The sequence below is a fragment of the Parasteatoda tepidariorum genome, chromosome 1 (genome assembly GCF_982258835.1).
Source record: "Parasteatoda tepidariorum strain Cologne lab strain chromosome 1, Ptep-v5.0, whole genome shotgun sequence".
Taxonomy (NCBI): domain Eukaryota; kingdom Metazoa; phylum Arthropoda; class Arachnida; order Araneae; family Theridiidae; genus Parasteatoda; species Parasteatoda tepidariorum.
In genome coordinates this window covers 34,945,257-34,965,289 of record NC_141755.1, presented here as the reverse complement: position 1 = coordinate 34,965,289, position 20,033 = coordinate 34,945,257, and the positions used below count along the sequence as shown (strand labels likewise).

Below are 20,033 nucleotides of genomic sequence, written 5' to 3'. Positions count from 1 at the left end.
ATTCTATTTGCAAAAATGCAATTCAAAGCATTTAAAGCAATTCCAATTAAATAGTTTATTCATTTACCTTTCCGAAATATATATAAAACCATTTTTTCATTATTTTAGAACCATTTCTTCATTATTTTTTCATTAAGTTATTCAAAATCTGAGGCAGTTTTGATCAAAAGTTACGACCAAAGACGAATTTTGAAAAGATCATTAAAATTAATTATATAGCTATATAAAAAATACGATTTTGTAATATAAAGTTTTGTGTAATAGTTATACTAATTTGAATGCAATATTGTTAAGATAATAGAATTTAAACAAGTTTTAACTTTCTCTGCATCTTTTTGTACAAGTTCTTTTTCATTATTAATCATTTTTTTTTTAAATGTGAATTAATTTTTATCAAATTTTAAACCTATATAAATTATTAATAAGTTTTATAATAATAAATGTATTTTTGCATTCAATGCATCGTATCTTGGGTTACTGATTCTGATTGAAGCAAATTTTATTGAAAAGCTTTTAATCTATTCGTCATGTGTACAGTTCTTCATATTTTCTATTTTCATTGAAATATGTTGTTTTTTTTCAATACAGTTTCTCAGTTTTACGTATTTTAACGTACAGAACGCAGAATAAAAAATGGTCCACCCTGAATAACTTTTGATTAAATAATTGGATCTTCACGTTCTGGAGCTCAATCGTAATGACTCGAGGGGGTGACCTCAAATATTATAATTAATAAGTGAAAACGAAATTTCAAGTTACGACATCAATCACAAAAACATACTATCCCAGAATAAACACACCTAATCTGACCATGATCATACCTTTAAAAATCTAACTTTTTTGAAAATTGAAATTTTCAGGAAAATTTCCACCAATTTCGCTCAAAGTTTGCACATTTTATCATGCAAAATTATATTCTTAAAAGTGATGTAAAAAATTGCATACCTTACAACTCAAATTTTTTTCGAGTATAATTCAGTAATATCAGGTATTTACAGAAAACAATGCAAATTAATAAATATTTACTATAAGTCATTTTTACATGAAATTATTTGTGGCTAATCCAATTTTGTAACTGAGTGCCAAAATTTTTTAATTCGCTTAAAAAGCTCTCGAGATTCACCAAAATATTCAAAAATTAAAATTAACATTAAAGGGTCCAAACTTTGGAGAAATCTCCGGATCAAAGTAAGGTGACCATATTTCTCAGATTACGGGTACCCCTTATATTTTGGGGTCAGAAATCTAAATCCGTCGAAAAAAAAGGTAAGTTTGTTCAGATAAAGTACGTTTTTGTGTCTGATTTCGTAAATAAAAATATCGTCTGCAATTATTAATTAGCATATTTATGGTCTATCCCTCGAACTATTATGGTTGAGTCCTTGAACGTGAAGATCCTATCGTTAAATAAAAAGCTATTCAGGGTGGTCCGTTTTTTTGGTGCATTGTACATAAAGAAAAATATTCCATTAAATTTACCGTACTGTATAGTAATGTCATTTCTGGTAAACAATAATTCTAGTTATAAAAATAAAGAATGGATAAAATATTGAATCCATTCAATTGTTAATTTCCATTCATATCATTTTAAAGATAATGGTTCATCGGAAATTATGGTTTTCAAAATTACAGTTTTTATGACTACACATTTAGCAAAAAGTACGAAACTGAAAAGTAAATCTAAACGAATAAAAGTTTTTTTTATACCAGGGTCATAATAAAATTACCAAATTTTACCACTTTTACCAAATTTTATCACTATAAAATCATAATTTATAATAAATTTTGTCAAAACCATTAGCAAAGTTTTTAGGTAAACATTCTTTAGTTCTATATGTTCCCATAGAGCAAAAAATGCGCAAACCATATTCTCGTAGATTTGAACTAACAAACTAAGTAAACTATTTTAATTAACATGAGTGACACACTTCCAGAATTACCTTCTCTTTTATTATCAGTTTTAATGCGACATTAATTTTTTAAATATACATTTTAGCCTTTTAAAATTTTAATTCTAAATTTAAAAATAATTTTTTTTCCTTATTATGTTAAAAAAAAGATGTTTTAAAAAAGAAACGCAAGGGGAAAAAAGTGTTTATTATTACTTTTAAAAAGAGGAATAAAAAGGTTAAAAATGGATTGAAATAAAACAAAACTGCTAACGAAGAAAAAAAAAAGAAAACATAAACAGAGAATTTAAAATGATTTTTTTCAATAGAACAGCAAAACAAATCGCAGTATTTTTTAGTAAAACTGAGTTTTTTTTCTCCCTAATTATAAATTCTGCTCTGAATTCTGCTCTTGAATTCTGCTCTGAATATTTCAGTGTTGTCTTGTAATTCCTTGGATTGATCCCTTTTTCAGTTAACGTGTTTTTGAACATGGTACTCTCACCATAACATGTTTTCTTTCAGTTTCAATCTGCATCTCTACAATGTAAAAAAAATTCGTGTATCTGAACACTAAAAATAGTGACAACTACTTTGCACCAAAGTTATTTTCCACTGCACAGAAATCCAAGGATTATTCCTGGGGCTGTGAAACACTTAGAATGCTCTTTTACACTATTTGGTGTCAAATAGGCGCCACCAACCAGGCATGTTTGTTATTTAGTAACACTAAAATGTATAATTAAAGTAATATATGATGCACATAAGAGGCAGATAAGTTATTTTTATGAGACAATATAAAGTAAGAATAATTAATTTTGGTTGCATAAATGCACTAATTCTTAAAATAAGTGATTAACTCAATGTTATTAAATAACACATGCGCGTAACAGAGAAATTAAAAAGACCGATTTGAACTAGGCTTAACAGAGCAGGAGTCGATAGAAATTATACATGAAAAAATTATTTAATTCTGTTTACAGAGAAAGACTTGAAAATCAAAATACAAATATCTTTATTATGCAACTAAAATTATACATACATATTTTTAAGGACGAACTTCAGTTTCTGCAGTTGAAAAACATTAATTTGAGATAACCGTAAACACTGGCCAACTCGTTATCCATTGTAAACATTTACAGATGAAATAAAAAGGCGGCGATATTAGAGATTTTGGAAACGAATATATTTAATGTATGGTGTATAGACGAGTGATATTGGTTCAAACTTTTTGAATTTTCGGTATTTTAAGCTTTAGCGCATCCTTTAAGTTGTATATGAAAACTCCACCAACTTTTATGATTGTTAAACAAATTTTGAATTACATACATAATCTAATCTTACCGTGAAGAATTATCTATGCTTTTGAACAGACAATTTGCCAATTTGCTGCATTTTTTTCACTTAGATGAGAATTATCCAAATCACTGCCTTATTCTCCGTTTTTGCAAATTTTTATGAGCCCAAGTAATGCACTATTGGAGTAGGTTCTTAAATATTAAAAAATCAACCACAAACTCTTTTCATTTTCACAAGACTGTTTCTTTTCTCCGCATTGACGTTTTTCGCCCTTTTCAAAGTACGTATAGAAAACGTTGGCCTTAGATTAAACTTGACCTAACAATCATGAGTAACAGTTGCAAGCTCATAGCATCTATAAGAATAGCATATTATTCACAAAAAGTACCATTTCATAATATGACGAACCCTTCAAGAAGCAGCCTCAATTATTGTTCCTGATTCATATCAGTATTTTTTTTTAAATTTTTTATAATGTGGTAATCTCTATGGCTTTGATATATATTCAAACAAACACTAATTTTAACAGATTTTAATTTTATTTTTTAGGCGTAGTCACCTTGATAAAGCCCCGAGCAAAAAGAAACCACCATTATTAAGAGCAAGAACTTTACCTGCCATAATATGCCCTAGTCTCAATATTATACAAGCACAACTGGAAGCAGATGTCACAAGAGGTAAAAATTTCTTCAGATTGTGTGCTATAACTAAAACTTATTAAGTTATGCATTTTTCAATTAAAAATGCTTCAATAACTTCATAAATAGTGAGTATAACAAGACTCCTAAATAATACGATCATTTAAAAAAATCCAAAGGGATAATATCTATTTTTGCTAGTGCTTATGATATCAATAAACGAGCTCAGGAATGATTTGGGTTCTTTCTTTTTGAACCGTGTTTAGGATTTCGCATTTAACTATGCTTTCTGGCTTGTCAGTATATGAAACATTTTTTAAACCCATTCTCTGTCAGCGTCGCATCTCATATGCTTAGCGTTTTTGCTCCCGTATGTTTGGTGTCGCGTGCCATGAACCGAAGAGAATAATTGCATCATTGAAATTGAATTCGTCTCTACGTTCACGTCTCCTTAAATCCAGTGATAATTTTTGTATTTCTTAATGTTGCTAAGAGATGGCGCAACCAGTCCTATTTTCTTTACAGATTCTTTGAGATTTCCCACCGTGAATTGAAATCAAAATCATTTTCTACTTGCTGTTATTCAGATTTCTATTCTATTATTTCTATATTGTCTTTTTTCTGGGCCGGATATTCGAATAAAAATCTGACAGAGTAAACTATTATATGGAGAAAATAATTCTAATAAAATTAGCGTACAGTATGGTATTAACATTTCTGGTAAAAAAAAAATTCAAAAAACCCATTAAGAACAAAACATACGGTATTTCATTTATTTTGGTAATTTTGCAGTTCATATGGTACCGGTTTGCTGAGAATTTTATTTTTCATAACAATAGTTCATATAATACCACAGATTAAGTAAAAAATACGATAAATTTTACCGACTAAATTATTTTTAAGCGATGCTCCAAGGGATCGTGATAAAATTATAACCGCATTCACCAAATTTTATCAAATATTATAAAACAATGTTTTATTCTTAATTTTACCAAATTCATTACCAAAGCGTTTCGGAAAATCAACGGAATGAAAGCTCTTTCCTTTTTAAAATTGACTTATTTTTAGAGGATAAAAATAAATACGCTCCTGGTTATACCCAAATGTTTATAGAAGTTGTAAGACTGTTTGTTTAAAGTTTGCAGTTGATATTTATAATAGAAATGAATCAATACGAATTACCAATAAATCAATGCCAGATACTTTCTTTATCACAGTAAACTTAACCACATATATGACATAAGCGAATATTTATTAATTCTTACTGAATAAATTCCTCTTAAAACATCTACACAAATGCTAACTTGAAACTTATGAACCAAATTCAGTATTATTTAGTCGATAGGTCAATTTATAACTTACCATAACCATTCTAGAATCTGAAATATAACACATCCAATCCAAGGAAAGAGCAAAACTAATAAATAAGTAGAATAACTGAAATAAATTATTTCCACAGTTCCAGTTTTTAATCTGAGTAGTTCACTGTTTCCCCTATCACGAATTAAACGAGAAAGCTCGAGAACATATTAATGACACATATGAAGGTGTTACTTCCTCTCGCTGACATGAACTCAACATTTAGTGAGAAAGATTCGCGTGAGTTCCTCTAATATCATGAAATCTTATTTTGCTATAGCGACTAAATGAAGCATTAAGAGAACACAGTACCTTTAGGATCGGATTATTACAGTAGCTATTCGTTCCACTAAACTATATATTTTTTCTTAACTCGTTCAACGTATATGGGTTCTTTTGTAGCTAGTGAAAGTTGCTAGATGTTACATTTTACAGCTTCGTGATAAAAAAAAAATCCTGTGGAACAGCGAGTTTAGATTTTTTGGTAGGCTTGTCTAAGCTTAATGCACACAACAACATGCTTCGAAATACTTCTTAAATGAGAAAGTGTCTTTTTTATTGATTTCATTCTAACGTGGTATTTCAAAAAGAGGTTCAGCTAGTAAAAATATTATAAAATATTATAAAAATATTATATGCCGTTTATACTTTTGCACAATGTTATAGTATAATTTTATGCCGTTTATACTTTTGTATTGTTGGTATTTTTCAGAAAACGTAGAAATAATGATTTCATTGCACAACAAAACCTTTAGTGTTTTCTTTTAATTATGATTATTTTTTTAATAGTTTCATTAATCCTGTAACTACACGACTAAATGCTTGAAAATTACTTAAATTAGTCCTTAGAATGTGTGTTTCATATTTCATAGTGATCAATTATTAAAAAGAAGAATATTTTGGATGTGAAGTGTCCAATCTTTCCCACTTAACTCAAAAATATATTTAAAATTCCAGTTTTTTTAATTTTATGTTATAAACCATGTGTTTTTGCAAAACATGATATTCATTTTAAAACCTCTTTTTTGTTACTTTTCTTTAATTCAGATACTAGTCAAGATATACAAGGACGCGCAGAAGGTAAACCCAGGCGTCATTTTTCTGGTTCATCCGCAAAACAACCAAAAACCCTAGAGTTTGACAGAGAGCGTAAGTATTTTCAGATTTTGTATCAGAAAAAATTTCACACATAAATTCTTCCGCAAAGCTCTTTATTAAATTTCATAATTTCAAATCATGAATTTAGACAAAGGGAAATAAAAAAGGAAAAACCATAACAAATTCTTAACGACTTATTAACGACGAAGGTGCTGAAATAAGTTTTGATAGATGAATAAAAACCGAACGATAATTCCTATAAACACCTCTAAGTTTCACCCGGAAATCACAAGGGGTTTTATTACTGAAATAAGTTTTGATAGATGAATAAAAACCGAACGATAATTCCTATAAACACCTCTAAGTTTCACCCGGAAATCACAAGGGGTTTTATTATTTTAATCTCGCCTTTTTTATCGGTATCTCATCACTTAGTAACATTTTTGATTTTAAATTGCTTAAATCTTCACTTACAATCTCTAATAGGTATTTTTTTAAATTTTATTTGTCAAAAAGCGTAAATATCTACGAAAGACGATGATTATAGAAATGCTTTGCATAAATGTATAAATTTGTTTGTAATGAATGAAGTATCTCTTCTGCAGTTCGTAAATTGAAATCAAGCATACAAATTTAAAGTACGGTGTGCGGAAAAAGAAAAAAAAAGTGGATCACCCTGAATAAATTTTGATCTAATGGTAGGATATTCACGTTTTAGGACTCAATCTTAATGGTTCGAAGGGGTGATGTCAAATATGCTAAGTGCAGACGATATTTGAAGTTACGATATCTGACACAGAAACGTACTTTATCTGAATAAACACACAACCTGTTTTCGCTGGATTCGGATTTCATACCCCCAAAATGTAGGAGGTAGCCGCAATCTGGAAAATATGGTCCCAATAGTTCGATTAGGAGAGGTCTCCGAAAGGAAATGGGTCTTTCAAAACAGACCCTTTTTTTTTCTTCTCAAAAAATTACCATATACTATTAGGTTCGTAAACTTCAAAATATATAGTAAGTATTTTTGTGAATTAAGCATATGCAACGTATATTTACTACATTGCGAAGTACAAATTCATGGAAAAATAATTTTCATCCAGTTAAAAATTTATTATAGTTAAAATAATTGCAGTTTCAAATATCTGTTTTTGCATTTCGTAAATTCCGTCTTATGCAAATTGAAATAATTATTTTCAATATATGATGCTGAGATATTACACATTTTTCTTTAAGACAGAATTTATCTTCAGACAATGTTTACTATAATTTAAAATTGACTGGGCAGTTTTTATGGTTTTAAGATTTAGAAACGAAAGATGATACATAATTTTGGATAGTATCATTTTTTCATTTGAAAGCCGTAATAATTTGTTTTTATATGAATTTTGAGTCGTTACGTTGAATTGCTTTTTTTGCAGATGATTACCTGGATCCAGATTTTGAACCAGCCAAATCTCCTTTGGGTTCTCCTCGAGCGAGTGTTACTTCTGTAACTTCCAGTACATCAACGCAATCAGCAGGAAAAGAATCTTCAAAACAAAAGTATTATTTATTCCAAAAGTTTAAATTTAAACAACTTCCAAATTTTACTGTTAAATGAGGATAGTATTGTTCCATTAAATGCCAATGTATATTGCCACTGTGTTTGTTTTTTGCATGTTGCAAAAAAGAAGCTAATAAAAATGAATTTATTGTTCTTTTTTAAATGTTTAATGAAGTATTAATGCATTTAAAAAAACATAAATGGCTTCCATGGAGTGTGTTATTTGTAGGTATGAAATCACGAAAGCAGGATTAGCAAGATTAGCAAAACGCCTGACTTCGAAAGAAAAATCCTCCACCAACAAAACAGTGCAGCAGTTCCCATCTATAATTCCTAATATGTAAGTAAACACATAATTACATTGCTAAAATACTGAAAATCATTTTTAATTTCAACCCCGTAAGGAAACCCATTTTAGGCTTAAAACAGGCCACGATTGCTTATCAGAACATTTATATAACATAAAAATTCTTCCCAGCAAAGCATGCCCAATTTGTGACACAGGTGTATTAAACTCTGATCGCCTCTTGTAGTGCAAGGGACTAGATAGGATCTCCCAGAAAAGTGGGAATGTCACTAAATTGTATTGGGATGCAAGAACTCTCATGAATTGTCACTAACTTTACCTTTTTCATGTTAATGTTTAAAGTTTTATATTGTTGAAATGTTTATTGATCCAAATGTTTATTGTTCTTTTTCGTTCACTTTACATAAATTGTTGAATTGTTTCTTTGTTATTTTTCTGCTCCTTTGTGATGCAGTGAGCTGTTAAATTTTCTGGATTGAATACGTAATAAAGCCATATGAAACACATTTTTAATCAGCGTATACTGTCTGGGCTCTCACGAGATCAGCCCCCCTTTTTCACCGGCAACAGTCTGATCTAAAGCTGATCTCTTGGTTGATAGACATTAGTTAATGATACTTGGTATGCTTGCTGGTTTTTTAATAATTACAGCAATGAAATATTAAGCAATGAAATAGCATCTTGAAGAAACAAGATGATTTCGTTGTTTTCTTACCTACCATTGAAAGTTGATTTTGCGAACGTGCGTTTTAAATGATTCTTCACAAAATTAAATTTATCCTTCTGCCGCGCATAAACACAAATACAATTAACCTCCCTTTCACTCACCTTAAGAAAATGAACTAAAAGTGTCCATGCTTTCAAGCAAGAAGCAAGCATTTACTAACTACAATCTGCTAATTTTAATTATACGCTATTTTCTAGTATACTCCATTCATTACGTTTTTGTTCTAGTCGACGGGTGGAGAGTTCTCCGTTCGTGGAGTTTTCATGCTAGATTTTGTGGTCTCGCATTCTACGTTCTTAACGCTGTATCAGTTAAAGATCAATATCTAGCCCAGTCAAAAAAAAAACAGCCCTGGTGCAATTAAAACTGTATCTACAGCACAGGTTTTACACTAAAGGGAATTAAGGAAGGTTTCATATCTTTTAATAAAAATGCGTTTTAAGTTTCCTTTATAAATGGATCACAATTTTATTAAAATGCTGTCTGATAAAAATCTTTTTTTAGAGAAGTTACTCCTTTGCGACGATCGGGTAGTGTGGACAGTTTGATGGGAACAAACCTGTATTCTATAGATGCTTCAGATATTTCGAATTGTAGTTCCATGGCATGCCTGGTACCTTCTTGCTCATCAACTAATCTCTCTCCGACCAATTTATCGCCAACTGGTAGTCTGACTGTCCCTACGGATGGCAGAACAATTCCTACTTCTCCCAGTGTACCCGCAAAGCTCGAGGCACATCGGCGAGGCGATCTACCATCGTCCCCCAGTGTGCCAAACAAGTTAACCAAAGGATTATATGGTTCGTATTAATGTATACTTCAGTATTAAGTAGTGATTGTAATAATTTTATAATATTATAATTCAGTGTATGCATATAGCTATATGCTTATTCTAAAAATTACTTCATAAAAACTCCTGGATTACCAGTACACTGTGAAAATTTTCAGATGAAATTAAGGTAAAAACTACCAGCGCTCTAGGTGTCAGTACTTTTTATAACAGAATCCGTTTCTGCCGTAAAGTTTTACGGAAAAAAAATCTGATATACAGTTATTTTTTACAGCAATGTACACGGTAAAATCACTGAATTACTGTAATTAAATGAATATTGCAGTGAAAATTAAAGTATAAATATTAACAGGAAAAATAAATTTTACGAATGCTGCACCCAAGGTATCAGTACTTTCTACCGTAATTTGATCTGCAATTTTTAAGGACAAAAGTAGTTTATTCTATTAACTGTGGATTGTTAACTACTTCTAGCATACGTTCACATTGCTATTTCCAGAAGTGCTTTGTTATTCAGTTTGTTATTTCGTGTTAATGATTTTGGGTTTCTTCTGCTGTGCTGATACTTTTAGGTCTCTTAAAAGGTTATTACTTATTTCATTTCATTTCATTTCATCTTATATTTTTTTCAAATATTCTTCCAGCTGTGACATTGGAATTATATATATATATATATATATATATATATATATATATATATATATATATATATATATATATATATATATATATATATATATATATATATATATATATATATATATATATATATATATATATATATATATATGTAATAGCAGGGCTACAACCCTGTTATCAGTGTTATTCTAAACAGGTTTATTTAAATGTAGGCTGGTATTGCTAACAGTTCACGTCCCCACTCCTGCAAAGGAGGGGGAGTGGACAAGACTCCTGACAATTCCGGAACAGCTTATCAGGATCAACTCATGAGGAAAGGACACGCAAAACTATGCGTTCTTACGTTTTATACCAACACAGATTTGAGGTAAAAAGGCACACTTCGTGCATTCCTTGTAACCTTAGTCATTAAGGAAAATCATTTCTGCTTCCTTATATGGAATTGAAAGAGGGAACGATTCTAAAAATAACTCTTCCTTTGAAATATAAATCTATTTATATTTCAATGGTATGTTTTCAGCCTTGAATTCCCAACATAGAATCTCTCTACGCTTATTCTTTAACAAAGACATTTTATGAAAACGAAAGAGTTTTAATTCTTTAATTAATACAAAAGTATTTAATTTTTGTATTACATATATATATATATATATATATATATATATATATATATATATACAGAGTGGTCCTAAAATATATGTCAAAAATGTAAACGTAGGTAGAGGAGACATAAATAAGCATATTTCGTTTAGGAATGTGTGTGCGGTAATGGCACATTAAAGCACTAACTTGTAAAGCAGTATGAATCAGAGGAAACTGAAAACACAAGTAAAGACAAAGGAAAATAAAAATTTATCAACAGTTTGCAAGAGGTGCTCGAAAGAGCAGCCACCAACATCGAGACAAGATTCACAGCGACGGTGCATGGATCGGCGTACATTAGAAAAGACGTTAGGCATGTCGAGCACATGTAAAGCAGCAACAGATAAGCAGGCAACAAGATCTTCTTGATGGGACTCTCGTACACCAGGCTTTTAATATGACCCCAAAAGAAAAAATCCAAGCAGGTTAAATCAGGAGAACGCGGTGGCCAGGGAACTGGACTACCCCGTCTTATCCAATGCTGGCCGTAGACAGCGTACAGATAATTTCGGATTCTCCCTGTACATCCTCTAAGCAGCTAATTCATTTCCTTGTGCAGCCCCATACATGAAATGCACGTCTGCCGGCTCCACATTGGGGAAACGATGCATGCTGTTTGAGATCCGTGCGGGAATCCAGCTAGCAAGCGCTTTTGTACGTCGCAGTCATCAGCGCTCCCTACCGGCTCAAGGCGGCATTACCGCACACGCAATCCTATACAGAATATACTTATTTAAGTCCCCTCTACCTACCTTTACATTTTTGACATATATTTCAGGACCACCCTGTATATATATATATATATATATATATATATATATATATATATATATATATATATATTTCTCTTACACGGCGACGAAAAAAGCCTCATTACAACGCTACAAAATCGACCAATGACTGCCACTAAAAATGTCACACGCCAAATCTAGTGAGGTGGCTCAACATGTAAAGCTTTTAAAATCGGAAACTGAAATAACCAGAGAGAGCATTCCCACTAAGTGTGATCTGCTGATGACAACCTAAACAATATAAAAATGAATGGGGGGAAACTGGATCCTACCACATGATTTTCCGGCCAATTAAAATGCGCCGACAACAATGGAAAATGGTGTCAGACCATTATGATTTTATGTTACGTAGAGAAACGTTTTCCTATAATACTAATTTTTTTTTAAAAAAAGAAGTCGTTATATGGGTTTGAATGATTGTTTTGAATTCTTAGAATTTTGTGCATTTGCAATGCAGCTAAGTTAGTAGCGAGCGAAGCGAGCTTGGTTTGCGAAGCAAACTATATAAGATTGCGTGGCAATTTTCGGTGGTTGGCGAGCGTTAGTGAGCAGGAGGAGCAGCCCACTAGTAATTTATAATTCGTTAACTTCCTTATAAATTCTTAAACTGCAAAAAGAGTAAAATTCTTTTTTCTGCTGAACAAATACATTTTTCTGTTGTTCAAACAGAAAGAAAATATGAACTGCGACATAAGTTTCAAAATTATCTAGAAATCTTTGCAATGATTTGCGAATAAGTTTTAAACATGCGAAATAACTTATAAATGGACTTGAAATAATAAACAAACAGACTTTCAAAGATATATAATTGTAATAGAGATAAAATATTGAATTCAAACTCATTCTTTTAATTAGGACAAGACTTAGAAACTCCAGAAGTCTTGCTAGATGGCCTACCTCTTAGTAAAACAGAAAGGAAAAGATTAGAAAAATTGAACAAGGTCAATATTGATTTGCAAGGTAATATTATTTAATTTACACATTTATGTATTAAGTCGATTATGCAAAAAAAGTAATTCAACCACCTAGAAATTGAAAGCTGCTATAGGGAAATTTAAAATATGTTTTTTAATTAAAAACTTTGATACGTTTCTAAACAGCTTACGTAGCAAATTTTTTCAAATTTTCTTTTCGTTTTATTATATTTTTATCTTCCTTTCATAATTAAATCCAGAGAGACTTAGAATGCAAAATTTGAGAATGAACTTAAATATGTAAATTAAATTATTAGATAAGTAAGAATAATAGTCAGCAAATTCCTTCTATTTAAGTAATAATTATTTCGTTTAGTTAGTTCCTTACAATTATTCTTCTAAAAATAAAATATTTTCCCCGATTTATTATTTTTATATTAAAACTGAATAAATGCTGAGTATAAAACATTAAAAAAAATAGATTAGTTTTGTTTAAGGAAAATTTACTCATTTTATTTTGCTAAAATCAAGCTTTTTATTCATAAATAATTGTCTAAGTCTACAAATAATGTACATACATTAGTTTCTTACTACATTCAACTAAATGAACTCTACAAGATTTATATTAAGTATAGAATCAGTCTGTTATATAAGATATTGCTTATAAAATGTGTTTAAAAGCATTTTCTGTCTAAAAACAATTTTCTTAATCTACAATTAAATGCCGCAACTTAAAGCAATTTTTAAATTAAATGATTGCAATTTTAAATTAATATTTATTTATACAATATTTTTTGAAGTTAATTTGCTAACGTTTTCCCTACACAATTTAAACCTCATTATCTTAAATATATTTTGAATTACTTGAATAAATTTAAAATGCATGCAATATTAATTCCAGATATGGAAATGGGAATTGTTTTAATATTTTACTTTCAACTTTTTGCGTAAAATTAATTTATTTTTCCTCAACACGCATAGTAATTTCAAGATTATAATCGAAAAGCCAAGTTCTAATTAAAAAGGCATTAAGTTTTATATTAGTAAGTTCACATTCACATTAAACTTTAAATTGGATGTAAAAAGTTCTCTAGAGTTCGGATAATTAACTTTAGGAATTTTCAAATTGAATCTTTCCTCACCGAAAGAAAAATTATAATTTTTTAAATTAGTTTAAAATAATGCTGCTTTCTTTTGAAAGTAGAGTGTTTGAGTTATTTCTTTTAAAAGTTAGCATTTGAGTTACTTTATAGTATAGTGCTCGATAAAATTGCTCACTTGAAAAGTGCGTATACTTAGTTGCTATAGCAATTTACTAAAGCTATTAGTTGTAACGCGAATTTCAGTTTGAAGATTAAGTTTTAGAAGATTATTTAAGTGTTGAATATTTATGAAATACATTGCATAAATTTAAATACATTATTCAATACATCTCTGAAATGTAATTGTTTTAATAATTAGTTAGATTTATTTTTTAAGAAACAATTTTTGAAACTATATTTAAGAATTAAATGTAATTATTAAGTAATTAAATAAACAAAAATAATCTAAACAAAACGTTGCCATTTTTAATGATTCCTGCTTTATTGGCTATTTCAAAATAAATCAACATTTATCCTTATTGAAATAGTGATCGAATTTAAAAAAACATGCCTAAAGTATGTACTTATTTATACTTATTGTTTTTTTTTGGATTATTCGAAAAAGAAAAGATTCATTTAGAAGACACAAACATTTATCGTCTATTAAATAGTAAATGGATATGAAACAAACGTATCTAAAAATAAGTGTTATAATAATTCTTTTCTTTCCTATTCAAAACGGAAAAAATGGTTAATCAAAGAGATATAAACTTTTATTTTCTATTAACAGTAATTGGATACAAAATGAATATGTCTGAAAAATGCAACTTTGAGAGATTCTTATTTTTTGGCTAATAAAAAAAATTTTCAATGAAAAAGACACGAATATTTATTTTCATTTGAACTGTAACAAAATTTTTAAAAAAACCTAGAAAACATGATTTTGTTTCCGATGATTCTTGTTTTGCTTTCCAATCTGAAAGAAATCGCCAAACAACCATTTCTATTTTAATAAAATTGAACCCCGAGATTTAAAAATAGCAGTATATTTCTAAAGAAGGGGAAAAATATTCTTTTTTTTGCAGCCTTATTTGTTGCAGTAGAACACCAGCATCTCGAAAGAGTTCGATCTCTTCTTTCGTCAACAGACGTTAATGTCAATAGGTAAGATTTTTTTGACATTTCTGTCAATAATAAAGATTTTCTTATCAAGATTAATTTTTTCCCAAATGATTTGCCGTATGTTTAAAGATAGCTCACAATTATATTTGTTTTTATTGCGTATTTTTGGAGAAAATTGTTGGAAACTTGATTTTATATTTACCTTGTGATATTGACATTCCTAATGAGTAAACTGTACATTTTATCTTATCAAAATTTTATTGGATTGATATAAATCTAAACTTGAACTTTAATAGGAAACGTTAGCTTTAGAGACAGATATAGACCATAAAAGATCTACTTTAAAAATATTATTTTTTGATATTTAATTTTCTTTACTTTCACATCAGCTCGGGCACTTACGTCAAAAGTTAGTCAGTTATAATTGCCTCTTCTTTTCCTGTGGTCAATATATTGTCTTGTTATATTTCTCCTCCGTATACCGTATCTTTCATACATTTCAATATATTTATTTACTTTTTTATTCCTTAAAATTTCAAACAGTCGGAGTTCTTTTCTCATAAAATAAATCTTTTAAAATACTCCATAATTAGTATTTTTTTCTTAATTCTCTAAAATGAGTATTAATGGCACCAAACACAATTGATTAGAAAAAAGTAAATCTCGTTGCGTTAAAAGTGTTCACAAAATTTAAACTAAGCGATGTAGCATCCCATATTTTATATGCGTAGTTATGGAACAAATCAAAATAGGAAAATGCAACAAAAATTTTATTCCTTACTGTATATATTTTGAAAAGAAGTAAATCTTTGCATTGAAGTGACATAGAATAATCTAATTCTATATTAATCTAATGCAGTATAGTTGATATGACTCAGTTAATGTTAGCCATTAAGTTTGTAGCAAACTTTATAAAATTCAGAATATATTTGAAATTAATTTTATTTTTTTAAAAGTACATTTAAATTTTAGACTAGAAAAATTGGAAGTTCCTTTGTTCAATTTGGTGGTACACAAGTTAATGCTAAAATCTGACATGATTTTTTCAAGTATATTTTAATTGCTAAAATGATTTATATTACAAATATTTTGTAAAGAATTTCAAAAGAATATACCATTTTTAGATATGCTTTGTAACCTTCAACTAAATCCTAATTAACGTTTTACCAAATTTTTTCGAAAATGAAAAAATAAAGGTGCAAAAATTAAGATCTATGTTTTCAGAAAACAGAAAATCTAGAAAGGTGTACAGATTCAACATTGAAATTCATCTTATATTATACTCTTAAACTTCATAAAATAGAATAAGTTGTGTCTTTAAGCACAAAGGAAGAAAATAAATTTGAACGAAGTTTTTCCTATTTGGAGTCTTTCAAATTCAAATTATGATAGCGTGAAAAAATTGTTACAAAATGAAGGAAAAGAAATGTTGAAATTAAACAAATACAAGCGCTAATGCTCAAAGGGAAAGTAATAAAATAAATTTTTTACGTAATAAAATTGGCTAAACGTCTTATTAACCCTGAGTAAGCATTCTAAATGAATTGCTTAATATTTTTCCCAACTGAACATTTAGAGCTTTGTTTCAAGTGAAATTTTAAAATTTTAGCATGTGCAGTAGACACTTTTAATTGTGCTACAAGTACGATAGATCAGTAGAGGAGATAAAACAAATTTAAGAAGTGGTAAATTCGTTAGTGGTTTAGTCACTTTTTAGGAACTGCAGAGGTCCAGAATTACTCTAAAATTGAAAGGTTTTTAAGAGGTGGAAACAATTTGATCAATACGAAGACCTAAAGCACGACAAGCAATTTTCCTACGAAATCTAAAAACTAGCGAACGAGAAGAATCTAAAAACTAGCATTTGCCGATGAGATTGAAATTATTAGGCAAAAAAACTTAATTGACTCTCTCAAAAATTCCTCAAGAAAAATGGACTTAACCATAAATGAGGATTAAAAATGTAATCCTCGACAGTCAACACTATAAATATGCTCCTTCTAAAAATTAACAACTATACTTTTGAGCTTGTAAATCAATTCAAATATCAAGACGCAAGGATACGAATCTTCAACGACATAAAAGCCAAAATAGCTCTGTTGTTCTGAAACTCACTTTTGTCGTCTTGTCGTCTAGACTTAATTCTTCTCTGGATCTGTCAAGTTTCCTTCTTACTTCCATTTGCTTGTCAAATGACAGTTTTGACTACAATCTTTTTGCCAGAGATGTCCCTCCCAAATTCTTATAGGTTTCTTAGACAAATATTTTGTGAAGTAAGGTATTTTTTGATATATTTAGATATAAGAACACACACATCAAAAGCAAATAAGTTTTTCAGCCATTCTTTGAGCAATATGACGTTAACTCTTGTCTATAAATTATCAACAGATACAAAGATAACGGAACAAAGATAATTTATCAACAACTTCTTATTAGATTAAAAGTCATACAATTTTGATTAAAAAACATATAAAGAAGAGCTCTAAATTTTTTTCGGAATTTTTTATTCGATTTTAAAACACCTACTTACTAAGTTGTCACTTATCTAAGTTGTATATTCCACGGCAATTGTTAATAAAAAAGTAGTTTTTTAAACATTTATTATTGATTCCTTTTTTCTTATTTGTACTTTCTTGTTACTACTTTCTTATTATTAATTTTTTTTATTGCTTTCTTATTATTACTTTCTTATCATTACTTTCTAATTATTACTTTATTAATATTACATCATTATTATTACTTTATTATTATTACTTTCTGAATATTACTTGTAATCTAACATTGTGTATAAATGAGATAATAAAATTATGAAAATGTTGTTTCGGTATGGTATGTAATTAATGTTAATGTTAAATGTAAAAACATGTGTGTTAAATGTTTAAATTTTAGTGTAAACAAAGATGGATTCACTCCGTTAGACATTGCTGTGATGACTCTAGACATATCAATGGTGCAATTGCTTCAGGCTTATGGAGCAAGAGAAACCACAAAATGTAAGACACTTATTTTTGTGTTAGTGCTCCATAATTGAGTTTAAAAAATGTGTTAAATTGTTATAATTTATTCCCATAGTTAGCGCAGTGATAAAACGTGCTTTAATGGAACTTGGAACCTTTTGCTTTGCACATTTAAAAGTTTTTATTTTATGCAAAATTTTAATTTAATTTTATTAATTTAAAATTTTAATTTACTCTAATATAAGGATTTCAAATTACAAAATATAAATTTGAGAAAAAGAAAGTTGAAGTCATACAAAAAATAATGCGTTCAAAGAGTTCACAAGTTTTGTTGTTGTTGCTTCTAATGCCACTTACCAATACCAGGAAGCCTGTTCGGTGAAAACAAGCGAATTTTTAGCTGCTGGTGCGTTTCTTGCTTTTCAATGACGCCATCTTTGGATAAGAATACGACTTCAGCCACTCACACGTTACTACCCGTTTATGGGGCGAACCCAAGAGTACGACTTCAGCTACAAACATGTCACAGCCCGTTTTATGGGGAGGACCCAATCATACTTCATTCATTCATCCACAGATCGTAATTTTGATCTGAGCCAAAGAACTATCAGTCTTTAATTTATTACCCCCAGCGGTAAAATTTGTTATTGGAATATGAGGAACATTATGACCTGATAAATTTAATGTGCACCAGTCACCATTTACTACACGTGGAGTCTTCGGTCGGCTGCGATCTACCTCAGGACCTCTTGCACGTGTGCCCAACGCCTTACCAACCAGACTATATCTGCCCTTCACAAATTTTAATAAGTATCATCCACAATTTTTGAATAACGTTGCATAATAAATTGATTTTCTCAAGTGCATATTGTGAAGTAAATCAGATAAGTTTTTTTCTTCTCCTTTTTGAATTGTAAAACTTGATACAAGTTCGAAGATTATAAACAATGCAACATATAATTAGAATGAAGAAACAAGTTTTGTTGCATTACTATAATTAATATAATTTTAATGGAATAGTAATGAACTTTTTTCTTCTTTTTTTTAGTTCGAACAAAAGAAAGTAAGCGCAATCAGTTAATCAGCTTACTGAAGGAATCAGAAAGATATGTGGAAGATTTGACGTCATATGTGTTAAATGCTGCAGCAAACGGCAGCTTGTCAGTAGCCTTAGTAAAGGTATTTATTATAATTGCAATCATCATAATTATTTTGTAAAGATTGAATGAAAAAATTTAAATTTAGCTATATTTGTATTCAATTAAATATTGAATCTGCCGTTACAAACTTAAGTATATGAATATTTTTAAGCTCGCTCCTTCCACATTACATAAATTATACAATAAAAATATTATTTAAAGAGACCAAAATGAGGATGATCTCTCATTTGTGAATGAATTTGTGAGTTTTTGAGATAAAAAGAAACGAATATCGTCAGTGAAGGGAAATGTTTCATATTGTATCACTTTTTCTGGGTGGTGAAAAGCTTTGTTTCGAAAGTATAAATGTTCTAAAAGAAAGACGCTGTCATGAACTTGTGACACAAGATTTGGCATCAATTTGCAATACAAAAATTTATGTATGAAAGAAATACTTATAGAAATGTATTTATCAGTAAATACCTTAAAATTATGTATTTTAAACAAAAAATATTAATAGTACATCATTAAATTTTTTTTAAATCTATAATTTCTTATAAAACAAACACATTTCGTGAATTTATTTCGGCGAAAAAATAAAATTTTCAAAGAGTGTAAAGCTTACATTAAGACTACGATCGTGCGAGAAGGATACTGGATGATTATTTAATTAAAAAATTAGTTAACTTATTTAAATATTAATTGAATTAATCAAATAATAATTAAATATTAATCAAAAATTATAACTATAATATTGATTGGAAACTGATTAAATAAAATCTATATTCAATTAAAATTTTAAAATTCTTAAAATTACGTACAAATTTATACAAATTTTCAGATTTTTTTTATGCGAAATCTGAAACAATATTATTTTCAGGAAAAAGAAAAGCAGTTGTCCTACTGGTCAAGAAAAAAAGATCTGCTGAGTAGAATGAAGACCGGATTTGATCAGCTGGGTAAGTACTCGTAAAGCACAAAATTCGAAAACTTTAAGTCTTGGCTTTAAGTCTTGGCTGGCTTGTTAAGACAGAAATCTAGCATTATTTAAGGTATTTACAGCGCGCCAATAAACAAAATAAATATAAAAAAAA

General features: G+C 29.2%; 1 protein-coding gene across 1 annotated transcript in view; it reads left to right on the top strand.

The window, feature by feature from the left end:
* The window catches only part of LOC107437900 (ankyrin repeat and fibronectin type-III domain-containing protein 1-like), a 177,377-nt gene that overhangs the window by 121,886 nt on the left and 35,458 nt on the right, over positions 1-20,033 (top strand). The window contains exons 2-11 of the mRNA XM_071180013.2: positions 3,738-3,865; positions 6,233-6,334; positions 7,705-7,828; positions 8,059-8,169; positions 9,368-9,663; positions 12,581-12,685; positions 14,807-14,885; positions 17,733-17,836; positions 18,849-18,979; positions 19,820-19,898. Coding sequence (XP_071036114.2) covers positions 3,738-3,865; positions 6,233-6,334; positions 7,705-7,828; positions 8,059-8,169; positions 9,368-9,663; positions 12,581-12,685; positions 14,807-14,885; positions 17,733-17,836; positions 18,849-18,979; positions 19,820-19,898 — 1,259 coding nt within the window. The remainder of the gene's footprint in view (positions 1-3,737; positions 3,866-6,232; positions 6,335-7,704; positions 7,829-8,058; positions 8,170-9,367; positions 9,664-12,580; positions 12,686-14,806; positions 14,886-17,732; positions 17,837-18,848; positions 18,980-19,819; positions 19,899-20,033) is intronic.